General features: G+C 38.1%; 1 protein-coding gene across 2 annotated transcripts; it reads left to right on the top strand.

Annotated features, from left to right (window-relative positions):
• Window positions 1–2,903: 2,903 nt before the first annotated feature.
• Window positions 2,904–6,620, top strand: LOC147619510 (uncharacterized). 2 transcript variants are annotated; one of them, XM_086773177.1, is made up of 2 exons: window positions 2,904–4,055; window positions 4,260–6,620. In XM_086773177.1, the coding sequence occupies exon 2, from the start codon at window positions 4,438–4,440 to the stop codon at window positions 6,331–6,333; it is 1,896 nt and encodes a 631-aa protein (XP_086629303.1). In that variant the 5' UTR covers window positions 2,904–4,055; window positions 4,260–4,437; the 3' UTR covers window positions 6,334–6,620. The 2 variants fall into 2 exon arrangements, with proteins under 2 accessions (XP_086629303.1, XP_086629304.1); XM_086773178.1 differs by having other exon boundaries at window positions 3,555–4,060.
• Window positions 6,621–21,206: the final 14,586 nt, after the last annotated feature.

Genomic DNA, 21,206 nt, shown 5'->3' with positions numbered 1-21,206 from the left:
AGTGAAATTCCAAAGGTCATGGATGATGTAGTTGGGTCTGAGGGAGGTCACTCAAACCATATAACATGTGCATGCATGCATGTATTTAAAATACACATTTTTAACACAATTTCTCACATGTTTAGATTTCAAATTACCCTCCCCCCTTCTCTCTCTCTCTCTCTCTCTCTCTCTCTCTCTCTCTCTCTCTCTCTCTCTCTCTCTCTCTCTCTCTCAAATGTACATTTATTACACTTATTTGTTTAATCCCTCCCTCCTCCTTCTTCTCTCTCGCTTATAAATTTACATTTATTACACTACACTATTATTTGTTTAATCCCCTCTTGCATGTAAGTCTCTCTATACACTAAGGTATGTTACACATATGTAAAGTGACAATAGTCCTAGCGCCTCCCCTCTCTCTCCCCCCTCCCCCACAAAACTAAAAACTAAAAAATAAAAAAATCTAAGAATCGGGTTCACATGTGCCAATCACATGTTGTTTGCTAGTCACATGGAATATACTAAAAACATATGGAAAGTTTGTAGATATCTACCTAAATTTGAAAATAATGTCATTATGTCTTTGTCACATTTTGTTTTATGGTGTGGCCTCTTTACCTTGCAACTCTACCATTCTTGTATGGATGCTCATTCAAAGCTTGAGAAATGCATATGGTAGATGGGTCTTTGCTAATACATAAGGCATTCTTCATGGCATTTTGGTTAATCTCTCTTTTAATGGTGTGATTAAAATTATTTGCATTCTTCATGGAATTTTGGTTAATCTCTCTTTTAATCGTGTGATTAAAATAATTTGCTAAATCAATATAAGAAATTAGAAAAAAAATAAAGATGCATATAGATTTGGTTCTCTAAAGAAGGTATCAAAAGATATCTCACATTTTGGGCCTTATGAATTCTTACCTGATGCTAAATGCTTCTAAAACACTATAAACTACTTGCTAATCTAGTAAGTAGTTTTGTCTCTCTTCATTAAAGATACTTTGTTTTAGTAGTTTTGTCTCTCTTCATTAATCTGCTTGCTAATCTAGTAAGTAGTTTCATCTCTCTTCATTAAAGATGCTTTCTTCCTTGCAACTTTGCAACCAAAGTGGTTCCATTTTTTGTGTGAAGGCAAATTGCCTTTTCACTCTCGAAAGGTGGAACTTTTCACAACCTTGACATATATAATTACTAAAGTAGTTTCACTAAGCTTGCATGCCCAAAGTGTTTTGTTCGATTCTTATGGTGAAATGTTGGATAGATGAGAGTGAGGAGCTCCTCCTTTTGTTTGCATCTTATTACTATTATACTTTTTGAAAGTTGATGTTTGTTTTTTGTTTTTTGTTTTCTAGTTTCATATTTCAAACTACACCATGCCCTTGTGACAATTTTATCATTATGAAAAGACCTTTTGTTGGGAGAATTTTACTTTTGAATTTCAAAGCTAGAGCTTACACACCCCTCACCCACACCCCCAACCTCCCCAAACACACATACAACACACGTACACAAATGCACGCGCGCACACACATTGAAATTAGACGTACAAATTTGGACCATCATTAGGATCGAGACATCATATGCTTTTATCATATTGGAATAGAATAACGTATAGGAATATACCAAAACCATATGCTTGTTATGTTTTTTTCTCTTGTCTTGATAAACAAACCTTAGTTTGAAAGGAATATTATAAATTTCTCTCCTTGTGATAAACAAACCTTAGTTTGAAAGGAATATTATGAATTTCACCCCATGCAACATGAGCTCTATCTCAATAATTACTTAGCATGCTAATTTGTTACAAAGAGACTTAATATACAACCATCATTATTATTATTTAATTATTTGGAGGCTTCTCTCTTTCATGACATTAGAAGACCATTTTCCTAGGCATTTGACCCAAAATGAATTTGTTTAAAAGACACAAACTTTTTCAGAGACACAATTTGAGGCTGCTTTCCATGAGAGTTGGTGTGCATGATAACTACCAAGCTTTTTTTCGGAGATGTGATTTGAGGTTTCTTTCCATGAGAGTTAGTGTGCATGATAAATACTAAGCTTTTAGCAGATTGACACTAGTATCTTGTGCTATAATGGTGGATGAGGGAATTGACAAATCAAAGAGAAAACATTCATTCACCACATACTTGAAGGTATACTTGAAGGTTCCTACCCCCTTGAATTTGACCCAAACATATCATGTTGAGATCACTATTAAAATCATTTAAGAGACCCAAATACCCTCTAGGGACATAATTCAAAGTTTGTTCCTATGTGAATTGCTTGGTGTATAAAGTCATTAACAATCAAAGAGACTTAAAATCATTCATTGTGACGTAATTTGAACTTCTCCCTTATGGTGATCCACATTGAATTTGACGCAAAATTCTTTTGTAAAGAATCCTATTTTACCATTAAAGAGACGCAAGTGCACTCTATGGACACAATGTAAAGTTTTTGTTGACCGTTAAAGAGATGCGAGTGCACTCTATGGACACAATGTAAAGTTTTTGCTGATGTGAATTGTTTTAAGTTACCCACACTATAATTCCAAGTGATTGGCCATTATATATTTTGTTGAAAATCAATAAAATGGTGGGAGTGGGGTGAATAATTATAATGGTGTGGGGTGAATGATTGCAATGGTGTGCTTGATTTTTATTCTTTGGAAAATAAATGAACTAATAAAGAATTAACTAAGTCATTATTAGAGATCCAATATCTATAATCTATGATATATTATAAAGAAAAACGTAGGGATTCATAAGTGCCCTTCTTTTCACATGTTTGGCCTTTTTGCGAATCTAAAGGGATGGGATTGGCTTTGTCGCTTCTCTCTCTCTCTCTCTCTCTCTCTCTCTCTCTCTCTCTCTCTCTCTTACTTGACCGACTTGCCATAATCATGCGTACAAGCCCTTGTGCACGTCCATGGTGTTTCATGTTACTTAACACAAACATGTACAAGCCCTTGTGCAAGTTCACAACGTTTCATGTTACAAGCATGCTCTACATGTGTGGATGCATGTGTGTAGAGGGCTTGAGTAGCATTGGGCAACCCGAGGTTCAAGTTCCATTTTGAGGCCTTTGGCATCATCATTTGGATCATAGATGGTGTGTTAGCTTGGTAATGACGTTAAAAGAACTCATCTCTCTCTCTCTCTCTCTCTCTCTCGTTCTCCAAGGAGGTGTCACATTTGAACTAATGATTTTTTTGGATTTGGGTGGATCATGAGCTATCTAGTTAGACAAGGTTATGTCACATTTCTGCCCCCTCTCTATTTCTCTCTCTCTCTCTCTCTCACACAAAATTGTTAGGGCCTGCGCGCCTATGAACTCAATAGATCTTCTCTCAAGCTAACTAGTACTACTTGGGCTAACCTGTTTGCTAAACTATAGCGCTTGCTCTCAAGCTAACTTGTATTACTTGGGCTAACCTGTTTGCTAAACTAATGTGCAAATAGACTAATTAATTTGACAAGGTAAAGTTATTGAACTTGGTATATTATCTTTTTTTTTTTCCCCTGTTGTGAAGACATGCAAAAAGGGGTTTTGCTAATCACCTAGCCGAGTGAAGGTGCTTTTTGTGTGCTTTTGGAGGGAAGCTCTTCAAGCGTGCCAAAGTGGACCATTTATTAAGCGAGGCAATTTTGAAATAAAGATCAAGCCCGGCACGAAATGTAATGAATCTTGTGTGTCGTGGCCAGCTCGATTCCTGCATGTCTCTCAGAGTCCATTCAAATCCACATAGCTCTTTTCTAGGGTTTGCAGAGAGCAGGAGCTTTCGATCAGGCATGGCTATGGCGATAACCTCTATGCCTTCATCAATCCGCATCTGCAGCAACTTTCTAGGGCCCGATTGCCGGACTCTCTGCAGCGCTTGAATCAGTGGCGCTGGAAGAACCTGTTTGAAGATTCCCGTTCTCCGGCAAGCCTTTGGTTGCCGGCGCCGGAAGGATTTCTTTAAAGATTTCCATCGCTGGATTGCGGGACGCTGTTGACTATTTCTGAAGCATTGGCGCCGGAAGCTTTTCTGTGAGGAGTTCGTTACCGCCACGGCGAACTAAGTTGTGAGGTTTTATGGTTAAGATTAAGAAATTAGGGTTTTCTATCTTCCACAATATGGAAAACTAGAATTTTCTGTGATGAACGTTTTCAGTATGAAAATTCTGCTGTAGCAATAGGGATTAACGGTTTTCTGTGTGTTGGTAAGGCTGTTATTTTGCCCTGTGTTGCCTTATTGAAAGTTAGGCTCTGCTATTTTTCTTTTGCAGGATTGAAAGTTAGGGCAGTGTTGCCCTCTTCCAACACTTTTTCAGGGCTGGGAGTTTATTGCACTCTTCTTCATTCAGGGTTAGAAGGGAGGATTTTGTTCCTCGTGATCATTTCTAGGGATTGATAGCGAGTGGCTTTTTTTAAATATTGATCGCCGAGAAGAAGTGAGCTGCATCAATGCCTCTAGAGAGCAGCTATTCGCCAGTTCCACCAAGGTCAGAAAAGGGTTTGTTGTCTCTTCAACAACTGACAGAGAGTAAAGGAGGGGAAACATCAGATGAAACATCAAGAGACAGTTCTGCTGGTCTCTCAGACCTGAGGTCATCCCCAAGCATCTCTCATCACAACTTCCAGGCTTCCTCATCGTCGCCTCGCTCCTTGTCATGGAGACACACCATTTTATCACCTGTCAAAGCTTTCCACATTTTGGAGCAGTCCAAGGAAGAGGTATCCCTCCTTACACCTTCCATGCCATCCAGCAGTGCCCCTGCTGAGGGTTTCAACCTGCCACTTGTGGGAGAAGTGAGATGGGAGGAGCTCAAGAAAGCCATCAAAGATTGGCTGAAAAACCCAAAGAATCTTGCTGTGTGTCTATGGGGCTTAGCTGTTGGAGTGTCAGGGGCTTTGCTTTTTCTTGTGATGGTTGGCCTTCTCGACAAACAGCTTCCCAGAAAGGGAACGAGAGATGCATGGTTCGAGGTAAACAATCAGATTTTGAATGCTTTGTTCACTATGATGTGCCTTTACCTTCATCCACAGCGGTTTCTCCATCTTGTAATGCTTCTCAGATGGCAACCACAAGATATCAGTAAGCTTCGTGAAGTGTATTGCAAAAATGGAACCTATAAACCCCATGAATGGACGCATATGTTGGTTGTGGTGGTGCTATTGCACATCAATTGCTTTGCTCAATATGCCTTATGTGGCCTTAACTGGGGTTTTAAACGATCGCAAAGGCCTCCAGTAGGAGTTGGTTTGTGTCTCGCAGTAGCTATTGGTGCTCCGGCTGCAGCTGGGATCTATACTATTCTTAGTCCATTGGGGAAGAACTTTCAAGTAGATGAGGAAAATGACATTCACATGCAGGAAGAAATACTTGCTAACAGGTTGAAACTTGGACGCACACCATCTTTGAGGATAGGCAAGGCTCCCCAGGTCTGCTGTGGAGAGGTTTCTTTTGCCTCCAAAGATGGTGCCCTTGTTGAGGAGCCTCATTGGAAGGGGGGTCTTTTTGATTGTTGTGAGGACCCCCCTGTTGCCTTCCTGTCGATGGTGTGTGCATTTTGTGTGTTTGGATGGAACATGGAGAGGCTAGGATTTGGCAATCGGTATGTTCACATAGTGACATTCATATTGCTTTGCACTGCTCCTTACTGGATTCTGAATTTAGCAGCAATTAACATAGACAATGTGCATGTTCGGAAGGGTCTTGGAATCTCAGGGATTCTTTTATCTGTATTTGGCCTTCTGTATGGTGGCTTTTGGAGGATCCAAATGCGCAAAACTTTCAGATTGCCTGCACAAAGGTGGTGCTTTGGGAAGTCTGTCCTAACAGATTGCACACAATGGCTCTTCTGTGCTCCATGTTCACTTTGTCAAGAAGTACGCACATCTGAATATTACAAAATCCGGGAGAGTAACTTCTATGAACGCAGGGCTTTCAGTGAAATCTCATCAATACCATCGCCTTCTGAGTTGCATTCACCAAGAGCATATCGTTTTGGTACAGAAGCATCTTCACCTAGACCTTTCAGAGCCTTCCCCTTGGTTCCGTTTTCCTTTTCACCTGAAACCAGCCTTGAAATGGCTGAAGACAGTCAACACACAGTTTTCTCAGAAATAAGCAACAGGAATCCCATGCATCCACCTGTTCCTCAAGTTCTACAGTATAGCAGGAACAATTATCAGACAGTTAATAGCTCAACAACTTTAAACATGGATTTCATGCGTCAACTGGAAGCTAATTCAGTGATAGTAAACTTCAAATCTATCAAAGGCAGTCAACAAAGAGGAGGCAGCCCAGAAATAAGCAACTGGGATCAGCTTCTTCATGACAGAAGCAACAATGTTTAGACATTTTAACTGTGAAGTTGCTACTGTTGATAGAAGCAAGGGCTTGGTAATCATCTTTGAACATGGCCATTGGATTTCACTTTGTGGGAGGTCACTTGAAAGAGGCAGCAGTATTGTCAAGGACTGTCATCTCGGAACCTTGCTTCATTTTGTGGAAAAAGACTATTTGTACTGTACAATCATGTTTACGAAGGGTCTCACCTTAATGAGAACTATACAGCAATTTTGATTGTATCACTGACAACTGATGATGTTATTATGTGTCTGTCTAAGCATGGCTTTCTGTAGCTGTCCTGCCTGCTTGTCTGTTGTTATTTTGTCTTTAAGGTTAGTTTATGCATGCTATGGGTCAGGGTTAAGAGTTTCCATAAAGTGAGGATTTTTTGTGTTGACTACAGAGGCTAAAGGCTACGTAAAACTTATTTACTGCAGGTGAATTTCGTGGCTGATCCATAAAAAGTTTTGTTTTGAGCGAGGTAGTGTCATGGTTTGTTTTTTGGTTAGTAACGAGTGAAGCAGCAGTGTCATGAGAGATTTTGGACTCTTGAATGTCTTGTGATTAGAACAACCTTAGTCATTGGACACTTGCCAAAAGCAGATGGGTTTCAGTGGCTCTGCAAGGTGTAGTGTTGGACCTGGCAGATGTAAAGGTTTGTCTTTCAGGAAGAGGAGAGTGAAAAACTTTTTGCCATTTGGGTGCCCATGGTGATGTACTGGTTCCTGCATGAAGATCTGCATTATTGGGGCCTTATCATATTTGAAGTGTAGAGGTTGGTGGTTTATATACTAACAATATAGCATGCATTTTTGGTTTACTTTTAGTTGATTAGTGTGCAAATGACTTGACTCGGGAAGGGTTCAACAAGTATAATTGTTCCAATAAATACATGGTGTACCTGAAGTTGCTAAAACATTTAATCTTTTCTACGTCTAGTACAAAGCGGTGCTAGATAAAAACTTTTTTCCCAGCCAGAGAAAAAGACAAGTCGGTCCTTATTCAAAATCTCATTATTAACCGATTTTTATAACTAACAATATTTAAATTTTATCGGTTTTTGTAAAGATGAGTAAATTCAATTGGTTTTTTTGAATTTTAACTGGTGCAAAATACATTGAAGGATGGTTTTTTTCTAGCATTGGTACAAAGAAAAAATAACTGTTGGCGATTTTGCAAAGCAGATTAAGACTGTGTAATGAAAAGGACTTGAGTTTGTACATAAGGAGAGGCTCATGGGTATGGTTATGGTCGGTTAAGTATGAGGCCCAATATTAATGAGTGAAATGGTGGGCAAGTATATAAGTGAATATTGTAACTAAGGTCATAACATACTTTTACTAATGCAATCATACCTCTTGGAGCTCCATGTTTCTATGGCTATGGTGGTACTTCTTTGAGTGCATGTGGTACTCTATTATGAGTGCAATCTTTCTTGCTTTCTTTTCTCTATCATTACAGTGGTATCAGAGTTGTCTTTGATCCAAGATTTTTGAGAATTTTCAAAAAATTTTGCATTTTTGTGATTTTCTTGGAGTTTCTTGAGAATTTTCTTGATTTTGATTGATTTTTTGATCAAGAAATGAGGCATGGGGAGTGTGGAATGCTGAAATTCTCTTGGAATTGTGAATTGATTAATGTTTTGAGAGGCTATGGGTCATTGTGGACCAAAAATTTAGGCAACCGTTCTAAAATTTGAGAGACAGGATCAAAATTGGGAAAAATTTTGTTAATCATGATTAATTTTTCTTAATCAAAACGTTTAGGATTTTCCCTCTTCTTCATGATTGATCTTGGAGAGGATAGGGTTTTAATCCACAGCCGTTTGATGTCAGGAGTTTAGGGCTTTGATTCACCTTCTCTTAAGTTTCATTTCAAGCTCCCTAATGGAGGTTCTCACGAACATTTTCATGGATCATTTCATCACCATCTTGCTGTTGTAAATCAACCACTAATCCTTATCAAGAAGCAGTTGATTTCACCATTAATTATAGAAATGATGCTTGTTTAAGCTCGAGCTTAGCATGGCGATGGCGGTTTAGGTCGAATGGGGCGGTTGGCGACTGTGAGTTCAATGTTTTGCGCATTCCAGGCTTCTTCATCATCCTCTGCTGTGATTTCTGTAGGCAGCCTGAGAACACTGAGCTCTTTGACGTTCTGGAGGACGCATCTCTTGCCTTGGCGCAGCCATCGCTTGCTCGAAGTTGTAGAGGTCCTTCCACCATGGCGTGCACATCGTGCCACGGCTCCTACGCCCCACCTAGCCTTTGAGAAACGCCGAGCCCTTTGCGAAATGCCGTGCCACGACTCCTGCCGCCCGCCTAGTCTTTGAGAAACGCCTTGCAAGCTGCGAATGGGCATGATTGTAATCATCTTCTTCAAGTTTTCAAGCTCTTGTGGTCATCTTCCTCAAGTTCTCAAGCTCTCAAACAGTAACCAATAAACGGTTGGAGTCATCTTTCTCAAGCTTTCAAACATCAAACAATAATCATCAAGTAAGGGTACATTTTATATGTTTGAATGCCATTGCTAAGAAGCTTCATTATATAAGTGATATATGGGATGCTTATGGCTTTATTTTAAGTGCTTGGAATGCCATTACTTTGCCTACTTGCATGTTAATTGTTGTAATGGTGGGAATGCTCATGAGATTTAGAAGTTTTTTGCATGGCCATTACATCTACCATTGAAAGGATTTTTGGATGCATCATATGAGCCCTTGATTTGCTTAAGCATTAAGCAAACATCACTCCTTTGGTGTTCATTGAACCAATTGGAGTCTACTTGCTATATGATTGATTGATTGATTGGTGCACTGATGAGAGCCATGGAGTAAAGGCAAAAGGGTTGAAGTGATGCAAATCAATGGGTTGTGCTTGTCAATCACATGATTTTGGATGCTATGTGGATGTTGTTTTTGTGGTGATTGATGTGATGGAGCTACTTTGGATAAATGGGGAAAGCATGAGTACATGCTCTTTGTAATGATGAAATGAAATAGCATGAGTCATGCTAAAAACATTGTAAGTACTCCTATCTTATCCTTTTGAAGCTACATCCACATACACTTCACTTGTATCCCACTTCAATTCATAGTATCTAGTATGCTTGTGAGGGTACCTCGGGCATTGGAGGAGAGGCCCGGGGGGAGCATGGCATGAACTCTCCTTGTCGTGAGTGCTTTTGGTAAAGCGGCAATGAGAGGGATTATGTACTTGGATGTGAAGACTTGGCCCCAACTTGTGCTTAGAAGTACGAGGGTGGGAAGGCATGGCCGGGAGATCAGCAAGCATAAAGCTCTTTTTCGACACATAATCGACCATATTGCAAGCATGCCGAGGCTATGGAAGCCATTGGTCACTTGATTGAGTATGCCATGGATGTTCGTTAGTGGTCAAAGCATAAGGGTTACATGAGCAAGCATGTGCTCTTGATGATGATTGTAGGGCCTCACCCACGGATATCCGGACAAGAGACTAATCCATATGTTCTTCCAAAACCGAACCCAGAAAAACTTTCCTTGCCCGGAAAGCACGAGCGATTCCTCCAGGATAAATTTTTCTCTAATGTAGTCAAAAGCCTTAACTAACTGAACTGATCTGACCGAACCCGTAGTATCAAAGTCAGATCAAGGAAAAGATTGCACTTGGATCATAGAGACCAACGCTTTTTTCCTCATTGAGGGGCACAACCGTTGATTCTTTTCCATAGAACAATTTTTATCCGGGATTTACTTCATCTATTGCCATAACAGAATTGAGTCTCATTTTAGGGATCCATCAGTCCAGCCTAACACAGTCCCGTGGGTTAGCCAACCGCCCAACCACTGTCGTGATGGGATCCAATTAAGAATTTGGTTAGGTTTTGTCCCGGGTACGAGGGAGGGAAAAGAGTTCCCAAACCCCCTAGCCGGATATTCATGCAAACTTAAAACTAGTCACACCAATTACACACCCAATATGAAATTGCCTTTTTCACAGAATCAGCATCTTCTAAAAATAAACTTTTAATGAAACCATTGAGTCACTGATCATAATCCTCAAAATCTCCGGTTGAATCCTTATTTCCAATCATTCCTTCATTGGTATACCTATGGCATCATTGGCAAAAACCAGAACGCTTACCACCTGTCCACTCAGGGGCCTTTTCGATAGTTCGTAGCTCATAGTAACCGGCAATATATTCACATATCAAAAATGGAATCTCCGTTGAAGATCAGCAAGATCAACCAACGGATCCATAAAAAAGAGCCATGGACTCATCCGTTGAGGACCAGCAAAGGTCAATCAACCAGATCCATGCCCGAATTCAGAAAATAACTCTTACTCCTTGTTCCAATATCTTCCACGACGCAAGAGCCCAAGCACCATATGGTCAGCACCCTCTAGGATCCTTCGCAGGTGACCTAGCGCTTCACTCATAGGCCGCTTCCTTGGTCCCTCATCCACCGTACCGGAAGCTCACCATTTTAATCGAACCAAGGCTGGTTAAGACCTCAGCCGACTTTGCTATTGGAGACGTCCTCCATTGACTCTCCGTCAGGAGCTGTTGCAACTTTATCCGATTAGGTCTCCACGACCTCATTCACAAGACAGTCAAAATGCTTCTCCAGCATTCTTGACATAAAACAGTCATTTAAAAATAGTTCAAAAATACAGTTTCTATAACGAACTCCCGTCTTTCCACATTGCTCCACATCAAACCACATTAATTAATTCCACAACCATTTCATAAGTATTCCTATTCTCATCCAATCACATCATTTTCATCTCATCACATCTTTCTTCAATTTATCCTCATCAGACCTCATCCACTCGCATCTACCCATATCCACATCTCATCATATCACATTCATTCACATCTCATCCATATCACATTCATTCACATCAGACCTCATCCATATGCATCTACCCATATCCACATCTCATCATATCACATTCATTCACATCTCATCCATTCAGACCACATCACATTCACTCACATCTCATCCATTCAGACCACATCACATTCATTTTACATCACATCTCATTCATTTTATCTCACATCTCATTCATTCACATCTATCTCGATTCACATCCCATCACATCACATTCATTCATATCCATCACATTCATTCTCATCACCATTATATCACATCACTTCTATCCACATCATATCTCATTCATACACATCTCATCTCATTCATCCACATCCATCCAATCGTTCACATGTACGACTACTCTCATCTATTCATACATTCATATTTATCACTTCACATCCACATATATTCATGTCACATCTCATCTCTTTACATCACATCACATTCTTTTACACACACATCTATATCCATTCTTTCACATACATCCACATCCATTCTTTCACACACTCATTCACATCCATTCTTCACATACACATTCACATCCATTCTTCACATACACATCCTTATCCATTCTTTCACATACTCATTCACATCCATTCTTCACATACACATTCACATCCATTATCATCACATACATTCACTCACATCTCATATCATGTACATTCTGATTCACATGACATCACATCTCATCCATTCATTCACATTTATCTGATTCACATCATATCTCATCACATCTATTCACCTCACGTCTCATCACCTCTATTCACATCACATCCATCCATCCATTCATTCCCATGTATTTGATTCACATCACATCTCATCACATCTATTCACCTCACATTCTCATCATCTCTATTCACATCTCATCCATCCATTCATTCATTCCCATCTATCTAATTCACATGACATCTCATCACATCTATTCACCTCACATTCTCATAATCTTTATTCACATCACATCCATCCATTCATTCATTCCTATCTATCTGATTCACATCACATCCATCCATTCATTCATTCCTATCTATCTGATTTACATCACATCTCATCACATCTATTCACCTCACATTCTCATCATCTCTATTCACATCACATCTCATCATCTCTATTCACAGAATAAAATTAAATCCTTTATGCATAAATTCAATTTTAATGAGAATAACACTTTTGAAATAAAAATAAATCTTTCATGCATCTTTCTATGCATAAATTCAATTTTAATGAGAATAACACTTTTGAAATAAAAATAAATCTTTCATGCATCTTTCTATGCATAAATTCAATTTTAATGAGAATAACACTTTTGAAATAAAAATAAATCTTTCATGCATCTTTCTATGCATAAATTCAATTTTAATGAGAATAACACTTTTGAAATAAAAATAAATCTTTCATGCATCTTTCTATGCATAAATTCAATTTGAATGAGAATAACTCTTTTGAAATAAAAATAAATCTTTTATGCATCTTTCTATGCATAAATTCAATTTGAATGAGAATGACACTTTTGAAATAAAAATAAATCTTTTAGAATGCAGAAACGGAAGGAATTACTCTTTTAGAATAACCTAATGATAAACTTTAGTTCCACAAAATTTAAGAAAATTTTGCCATAACCTCCTTTGTATGGCTGACCATTTCTCAATTTTAACATTCAATTTATGACTTGAATTAATCTAATTTGAATTCTAATATCTCTAATCTACTCTATTTTCCAAAAATCAAGAGAGTAAACAATGAAAAGAGTTTAATCAATCATTTAATTAAACTTTCTAGGATTAAGAAGAGCTGAATTGTAAAGAAGAGAAGAGGGTGGCCTTTCCATCAAGGCATAGCATCAAATTTTAATTCAAACATTTTCAAAGCATAAAATTTAAGAAAACCATAGATTTAAAATTCACAATAAGTAAGAATTAAGCTTACATGGAGCTTGTAAGCTTTCCTTTGGCTTGAGGGATTGAGGGTTCTACTCTTGTTTGCAGCAAGAGTGGCCACCAAATTCACTTGGAGAGGATTAGGCCAAAAAACAATTGAATTATCAAGAAATTCAATGTTAAATGGCTCAGGACAGAAGAAGAGTAACTGTGCATAAACACCATTAACATTTTACAAAGGGGGAGGCTTCTATTTATAGGAAAAAGTGAGCCTCTAACTAGGCAAACTGATTCTAGAATTTTCCAGATCAGTTTGGTCACTTTTTGACCATTTTTAGGTTCGTTTAGCTTACTTTTTGGATCTAGCTAAAATAAGAGAGAGGAGGGATGAAAATATCTCATTATTTGTGAGTTTAAAACTCATCCACACATGTGAAATAGGTGCCTCCTTCATGAGGGGAATTCCCCACACTGAGGTGTCAAAAATGCATCATTTTCTCTAAATATCTCTCTTTTTTAACTAATAAACCTTGTCCTTAGTCAACTCTTCATCTTATGTGAGCATTTACTCATTTTTGGGGGATTTTCTTTTATTCTTCAATTTATCTCCTCCCTACATTTGGATTAATCTTATTGGTCCATAGGAACCTTAATTCAAAATTTTCAGAAAATCTGGACCCTCCTGACTAAGGTCCTTTTTACCTATTTTCAAATAATTCCAATTGTACATTGGAAAGTTCTTTTTGAGTTTCTGTTTCAGGGGACACTAGGAGGATTTTTATATCAAAAAATATCTCAATTTTAAATTACCTCCCTCTAGACATTTTCTCTCTAGGCCAAAACATGGTCTTTCTTTTATTTCAGAGAGGGGAATAATTATAAGATCAGAAGGAGAGGTTCTTACACTTGCACACCTGAGAAGCTGGAGGGAGAAATCTTACATCCTACCCCACTTAAAAAACGTGAGATGTCCTCATCTCGCAAAATTAGAGGATAACTCTTTTTCTTAAGATCTAATTGATTCCTTATAGTCTGGTGAACCCAACAGAATCCTAGGATAAAGATCCCTTATATAGAACTCATCATTAGGTCACATTTCACTCAGATCATACCATTCAAATCCTTATCACAATAATGGTCCATTAGACCAAACTTTCTATCTGAACAGTCCTCCATGGGAATTTTCAATTATACGGATATTTAATTTGACATCCCTTAACTTGATCCACTGGGTCAAGTGTTAACAACAGCAATCTGTAAGCACAATCCATTAATCTCATTAGACCAAACTTTCTATCTGAACAGTCCTCCATGGGAATTTTCAATTATATGGATTTTTAATTGTATGGATTTTTAATTTGACATCCCTTAACTTGATCCACTGGGTCAAGTGTTAACAGCAGCAATCTGTCAGCACTATCCATTAATCTCAAAGTGATTTGCTGAAGTTATTAACATCATTCCAGTTATGAACATCATCACATGGACTCGTCTCATTTATCCTCATTGTGGTTTGCTCAGCTTATTACATTTCAACCAAAATTCAGGAATCATCATTTTTCAATCAGAATCCAAATCAACTCATTAGTTCTCAACCAGAATTTAAAAATCATATCAACCACATTCGAATTCATCATCTAGATAGCATTTATGCTTATAATTTCAAGTCTTAGATTTACTCGTATATACTGCCAGTAAAGAGCTGCAGTTATACTCTCGGTATATACGGGTAGTCACGGTCCTTGGAACTATAAGGTAAATACCATCATGTCTAGGTCTCAAGCAAGTCAAGGATTCCATGCAATTGTGGTACTTCCATCTGAAGACCCAATTACTAATTTATGAATTTCAATCGGAATAACAATTTGTATGAATTTTATCACGTAATTACAATCTTTTACTGCTTCTTCATAAATTTTTGACATTTTTGGCTTCTCGTTTGATCCTCATTAGCCAATTCACTTTGATACTAGCTGTAAGATCCCAATCCCCACCGCACAACGAATTCAGGGGTGCTAGCAGCCGAAGTAGCACTTCTTGCGTGGGGTAGGGTCCCACACTCGGGGCCTCACCCCACGGATATTTGGACAAGAGACTAATCCATCTGTTCTTCCAAAACCGAACCTGAAAAAACTTCCCTTGCTCGGAAAGCAAGAGCGATTCCTCCAGGATAAATTTTTCTCTAACGTAGTCAAAAGCCTTAACTAACTGAACTGATCTGACCGAACCCGTAGTATCAAAGTCAGATCAAGGAAAAGATTGCACTAGAATCATAGAGACCAATGCTGTTTTCCTCATTGAGAGACACAGCCGTTGATTCTTTTCCATAGAATAATTTTTATCCGGGATTTACTTCATCTATTGCCATAACAGAATTGAGTCTCATTTTAGGGATCCATCAGTCCAGCAGCCTAACCCCATCTAGTCCCGTGGGTTAGCCAACCGCCCAACCACTGTAGTGATGGGATCCAATTAAGAATTTGGTTAGGTTTTATCCCAGGTACGCGAGAAAAGAGTTCCCAGGCCCCCTAGCTGGATATTCATGCAAAACTTAAAACTAGTCACACCAATTACACACCCAATTTGAAATTGCCTTTTTCACAGAATCAACATCTTCTAAAAACAATCTTTTAATGAAACCATTGAGTCACTGATCATAATCCTCAAAATCTCCGGTTGAATCGTTATTTCCAATCATTCCTTCATTGGTGTACCTATGGGCATCATTGGCAACCAGAACGCTCACCACCTATCCACTCAGGGGCCTTTTCGATAGTTCCTAGCTCATAGTAACCGGCAATACATTCACATATCAAAAATGGAATCTCCGTTGAAGATCAGCAAGATCAACCAACGGATCCATAAAAAAGAGCCATGGACTCATCCGTTGAACCAGCAAGGTCAATCAACCAGATCCATGCCTGAATTCAGAAAACAACTTACTCCTTGTTCTAATATCTTCCACGACGCACGTGTGGGTATCGTCGGCGACCCAGAGCCCGAGCATCGTATGGTCAGCACCCTCTAGGATCCTTCGCACAGGTGACCTAGCGCTTCACTCATAGGCCGCTTCCTTGGTCCCTCATCCACCGTACCGGCGGAAGCTCACTATTTTAATCGAACCGAGGTTTTTAAACATAGAACTTAAGAGGATCCTAATTTTTGATGTAAAGATTCTTTACGCATCTATTTATGCATAATTAAAATTTAAGAAAAATAACACTTTTGAAATAAAATTAAATCCTTTATGCATCTTTCTATGCATAAATTCAATTTTAATGAGAATAACACTTTTGAAATAAAAATAAATCTTTCATGCATCTTTCTATGCATAAATTCAATTTTAATGAGAATAACACTTTTGAAATAAAAATAAATCTTTCATGCATCTTTCTATGCATAAATTCAATTTTAATGAGAATAACACTTTTAAAATAAAAATAAATCTTTCATGCATCTTTCTATGCATAAATTTAATTTTAATGAGAATAACACTTTTGAAATAAAAATACATCCTTTATGCAACTTTCTATGCATAAATTCAATTTTAATGAGAATAACTCTTTTGAAAAAAAAAATAACTCTTTTATGCATCTTTCTATGCATAAATTCAATTTTAATGAGAATAACACTTTTAAAATAAAAATAAATCTTTTATGCATCTTTCTATGCATAAATTTAATTTTAATGAGAATAACACTTTTGAAATAAAAATAAATCTTTTATGCATCTTTCTATGCATGAATTTAATTTTAATGAGAATAACTCTTTTGAAATAAAAATAAATCTTTTATGCATCTTTCTATGCATGAATTCAATTTCAATGAGAATAACACTTTTGAAATAAAAACAAATCTTTTATGCATCTTTCTATGCATGAATTCAATTTGAATGAGAATAACTCTTTTGAAATAAAAATAACTCTTTTATGCATCTTTCTATGCATAAATTTAATTTTAATGAGAATGATATTTTTGAAATAAAAATAAATATTTTAGAATGCACAAACGAAAGGAATTACTCTTTTAGAATAACCTAATGATAAACTTTAGTTCCACAAAATTTAAGAAAATTTTACCATAACCTCCTTTGTATGGCTGACCATTTCTCAATTTTAACATTCAATTTATGACTTGAATTAATCCAATTTGAATTCTAATATCTCTAATTTACTCCATTTTCTAAAAATCAAGAGAGTAAACAATGAAAAGAGTTTAATCAATCATTTAATTAAATTTTCTAGGATTAAGAAGGACTGAATTGTAAAGAAGAGAAGGGGGTGGCCTTTCCATCAAGGCATAGCATCAGATTTTAATTCAAACATTTTCAAAGCATAAAATTTAAGAAAACCATAGATTTAAAATTCACAATAAGTAAGAATTCAGCTTACATGGATCTTGTAGGCTTTCCTTTGGCTTGAGGGATTGAGGGTTCTACTCTTGTTTGCAGCAAGAGTGGCCACCAAATTCACTTGGAGAGGATTAGGCCAAAAAATAATTAAATTATCAAGAAATTCAATGTTAAATGGCTCAGGACAGAAGAAGAGTAACTGTGCATAAACACCATTAAGCTTTTACAAAGGAGGAGGCTTCTATTTATAGGAAAAAGTGAGCCTCTAACCAGGCAAACTAATTCTAGAATTTTTCAGATCAGTTTGGTCACTTTTTGACCATTTTTAGGTTAGTTTAGCTTACTTTTTGGATCTAGCAGAAACAGGAGAGATGAAAATATCTCATTATTTGTGAGTTTAAATAAAACGCATCCACACATGTGAAATAGGTGCCTCCTTCATGAGGGGAATTCCCCACACTGAGATGTCAAAAATGCATCATTTTCTCTAAATATCTCTCTTTTTTAACTAATAAACCTTGTCCTTAGTCAACTCTTCATCTTATGTGAGCATTTACTCATTTTTGGGAGATTTTCTTTTATTCTTCAATTTATCTTCTCCCTACATTTGGATTAATCTTATTGGTCCATATAGGAACCTTAATTCAAAATTTTAAGTTCTTTTTTATCTATTTTCAAATAATTCCAATTGCACATTGGAAAGTTCTTTTTGAATTTATGTTTCAGGGGAAACCATTTTAGACACGGAGGATTTTTATATCAAAAAATATCTCAATTTTGAATTATCTCTCTCTAGGCCAAAATAGGATAAAATAGGATCTTTTTTTTATTTCAGAGAGGGGAATAATTATAAGATCAGAAGGGGAGGTTCTTACACTTGCACACCTCAGAAGCTGGAGGGAGGAATCTTACCATGATCATTTGGAGTATTATATCATAAGTGGATATTGGGCAAGTGCTTTTGCATTTTGTTTGAGATTTGGGCCAAATTGTGGGGAGACTATGGCAAATTTTTTGTGATTTTTCCTGCACTCTGCAGTGGGTGACGAAGTGTAATTCAGTCCCAACCTGCTCAAGATCTCTCAAGGATCTTTGGAAGTCTTAAATGGGTGTCTTAAGGTGGTCCTAACTAGGCATCAAGTGGTTGATTCGAACACCATCTCAGGGTACAAAGTGGACAGTTCTGTCAAGGTGAAAACCATAATTCAGTCAAAAATGGGGCGGACTGAATTGAAGGTGTCTACATAACCTAAGAACACTACTAAGGATCTTCTCGATGAGCTAATAATTTCTCAATTCCGTGACCGTATGGATGGTCAACTCTCATAGTTGACGTTTAGCAAAAAGTCAAAATAGAGAGGTATTGGGGTGCTCAAAGTGGTGATCTAGGGTGATAGAAGTGTTCATCTCGTCAAAGCAAACCCGACAAACTAAGAAATCCAAATTTGGTTGCCGTTTGCTATATTAACCACTTGGTAGCATGGGGAACCGGGAAAGGCCATTGAGATCTCAAGCACAAGTGCCCGTGGAAGATAACCAAGCTCATGATGATGCCGATGAAGTTGTTCGTGATGATTTGGTACAGGTGGGTGATGCTCCATTGAGTGAGAATCCACATTCCAATGTTGAACATGGGAAAAGTTCAAGAGCTATGCAACAAGATAGAGTACATCTTCATGACATTAGTAGGCAAATAGTCAATGAAGGAATGCCGACGCACAATAACGGACAGGATCAAATCTCATTGGGTAACATTACTTTGGATATGTTAAGGATTGCTCTTACCGATGCAATCAAAGATGCTTAAATGGATGCTCAAAAAGAGGTGCTCTACATTAGTAGTGAGATTGTGCGGCAAGGCAATGAGAATGTAATGTTGATGCATCAAATGGTGGACAAGTTGGATGAAAGGTTTGCAACTCTTGACCGGATTTTAAGTGTACAAAGCGGTGTGGACAGGTTTGATCATGCACCAAATCCACATGGGAACCTTGGTGGTATGCAAGGCAAGTCCAATATGTCTTCAAGAGACCATCAAAGTGGACATGTCACGGGTTCTAGGTTTGGAAAGCAGCCCATAGTTTTGGATCCCATGGAAGGCCCTTCATGTTTACAATGTTAGTGGGAGATGGGATATTTTGCACAATACCCTTGGTTGTTCTATATTGGAATCACCAAGAGCCAAAGATGTGAAAGACAAGATTACACTTCCCCAGTTCAAAGGAGTGAATAAAACCACCGAGGAATTGGAAGAATGGACTAGCAAGATGGAGATGTACTTTGCATTGTATCCCCGGTGAGGAAGAAGACAGAGTACAATTTGCCATGTTCCATTGGAAGATTATGCCCATTCACGGTGGCGTTTTACTCAACATGAAGGCTTGCATTTTGCCACTTGGGAAGCATTCAAAGATGCCATGTTTCAAAACTTCACATCTCCATTGGAACGGGCTCAATTGGTGGGACAATGGTATGACTTGGAGCATAAGGGAAGCTTCGTCAAGGAATATAGCAACCAATTTAGGAAGCTTTCCATGTTTGTTGGAGGAATGAATGAATACAACAAAATGGTGAAGTACATACATGGATTGCAATTCTCACTTGGAGCTGATGTGAAGGCACAAAGACCTCAAACTTTGCAAGATGCCATGTATTATGTGGAGGTCTTTGAATCTAAGTATAAGGGGAATGTTACAAATAGATGTAATGCGGGAGCAACTAGGCCATCTACTTTCAGCCCAAATGCAGTAAAGTGGCCAACTTCTACCTCTTCAACACCATATGTACCTTGTGCAAGTTTCACTCCAACTTTTACTCCCATACAACGATACCCTAGTGTGTATGGATAGCCAAGGAATGTGAAATGGAGTGGTTGCCAAACCGCCTCTCAAGAGTGATGCCAAATCTTCTTCCCTTCAAGGTAAGGTGATTAAGCAATTGTCACAAGCGGAGATGGAGGAGAAGAGGAAGAAAGGGGTTTGCTTCCTTTGCAATGAGAAATGGAATCCCAAGCATAAAAAGGTTTGTAAGGCAAAGGAGGTGAGAGCCAACATGATTCTTGAGGTGGTGGAAGATGAAGAGGTACCATTGGATTATGTGGATGAGGCTGAATTTGAAGATTGTGCAAATGAGGTGATAGAAGATCCCACTCTTTATCCTTCTCAAGAGTTTCCTTTTGATCCGGGTGGAGATGATTGGGTAGAAGTTGCAACCAAAAAAAAGACAGCCATGCTTTGTGCCATTTCACAAGAAGCTAAAGCGGGATGCAAAGATTCCAACACTTTGAGGCATATGGGAAAGATTGGGGGTAGATCCGTTCATATACTTGTTGATTCGGGGAGCACACATAGTTTTGTGAACTCCAAATCAATAAATTATTTGAAGCTATGCCCAATAGAGATGATGAAGGCTCTTAAAGTGGAGGTTGCAAATGGACAGCATGAGCTGAGCAATAGTTGGGTTGCAACAAGGATTTCTTTGTCTTCCAAATATGCTTATGATGCCCGTTTGATTGTGCTTGATATGGGCCCCATTGATGTGGTGCTTGGATGTGATTGGTTGCTCACTTTGGTCAGATTCTCAATGGATTTGAAGCACATGAAAATGTGGTTTATGCATGAGGGCAAAGAGCTATGCTTGGATGGAATTTGCACCCATGCTTTAACGTTGGTGTCCATGAAGCAAATGAAGAGGGAGTTGAAGAGTTTATGCCTTATTTACATGCTACAAGCCTTATTTACATGCTACAACTCACTCGTCAAGAAGAAGACAATGGGATGCAAATACATGATAAAGG

The sequence above is a fragment of the Cibotium barometz genome, chromosome 33 (genome assembly GCF_041138505.1).
Source record: "Cibotium barometz isolate CiBa-2024 chromosome 33, ASM4113850v1, whole genome shotgun sequence".
Classification (NCBI taxonomy): Eukaryota; Viridiplantae; Streptophyta; class Polypodiopsida; order Cyatheales; family Cibotiaceae; genus Cibotium; species Cibotium barometz.
This window is presented reverse-complemented; position numbering and strand designations above follow the sequence as displayed.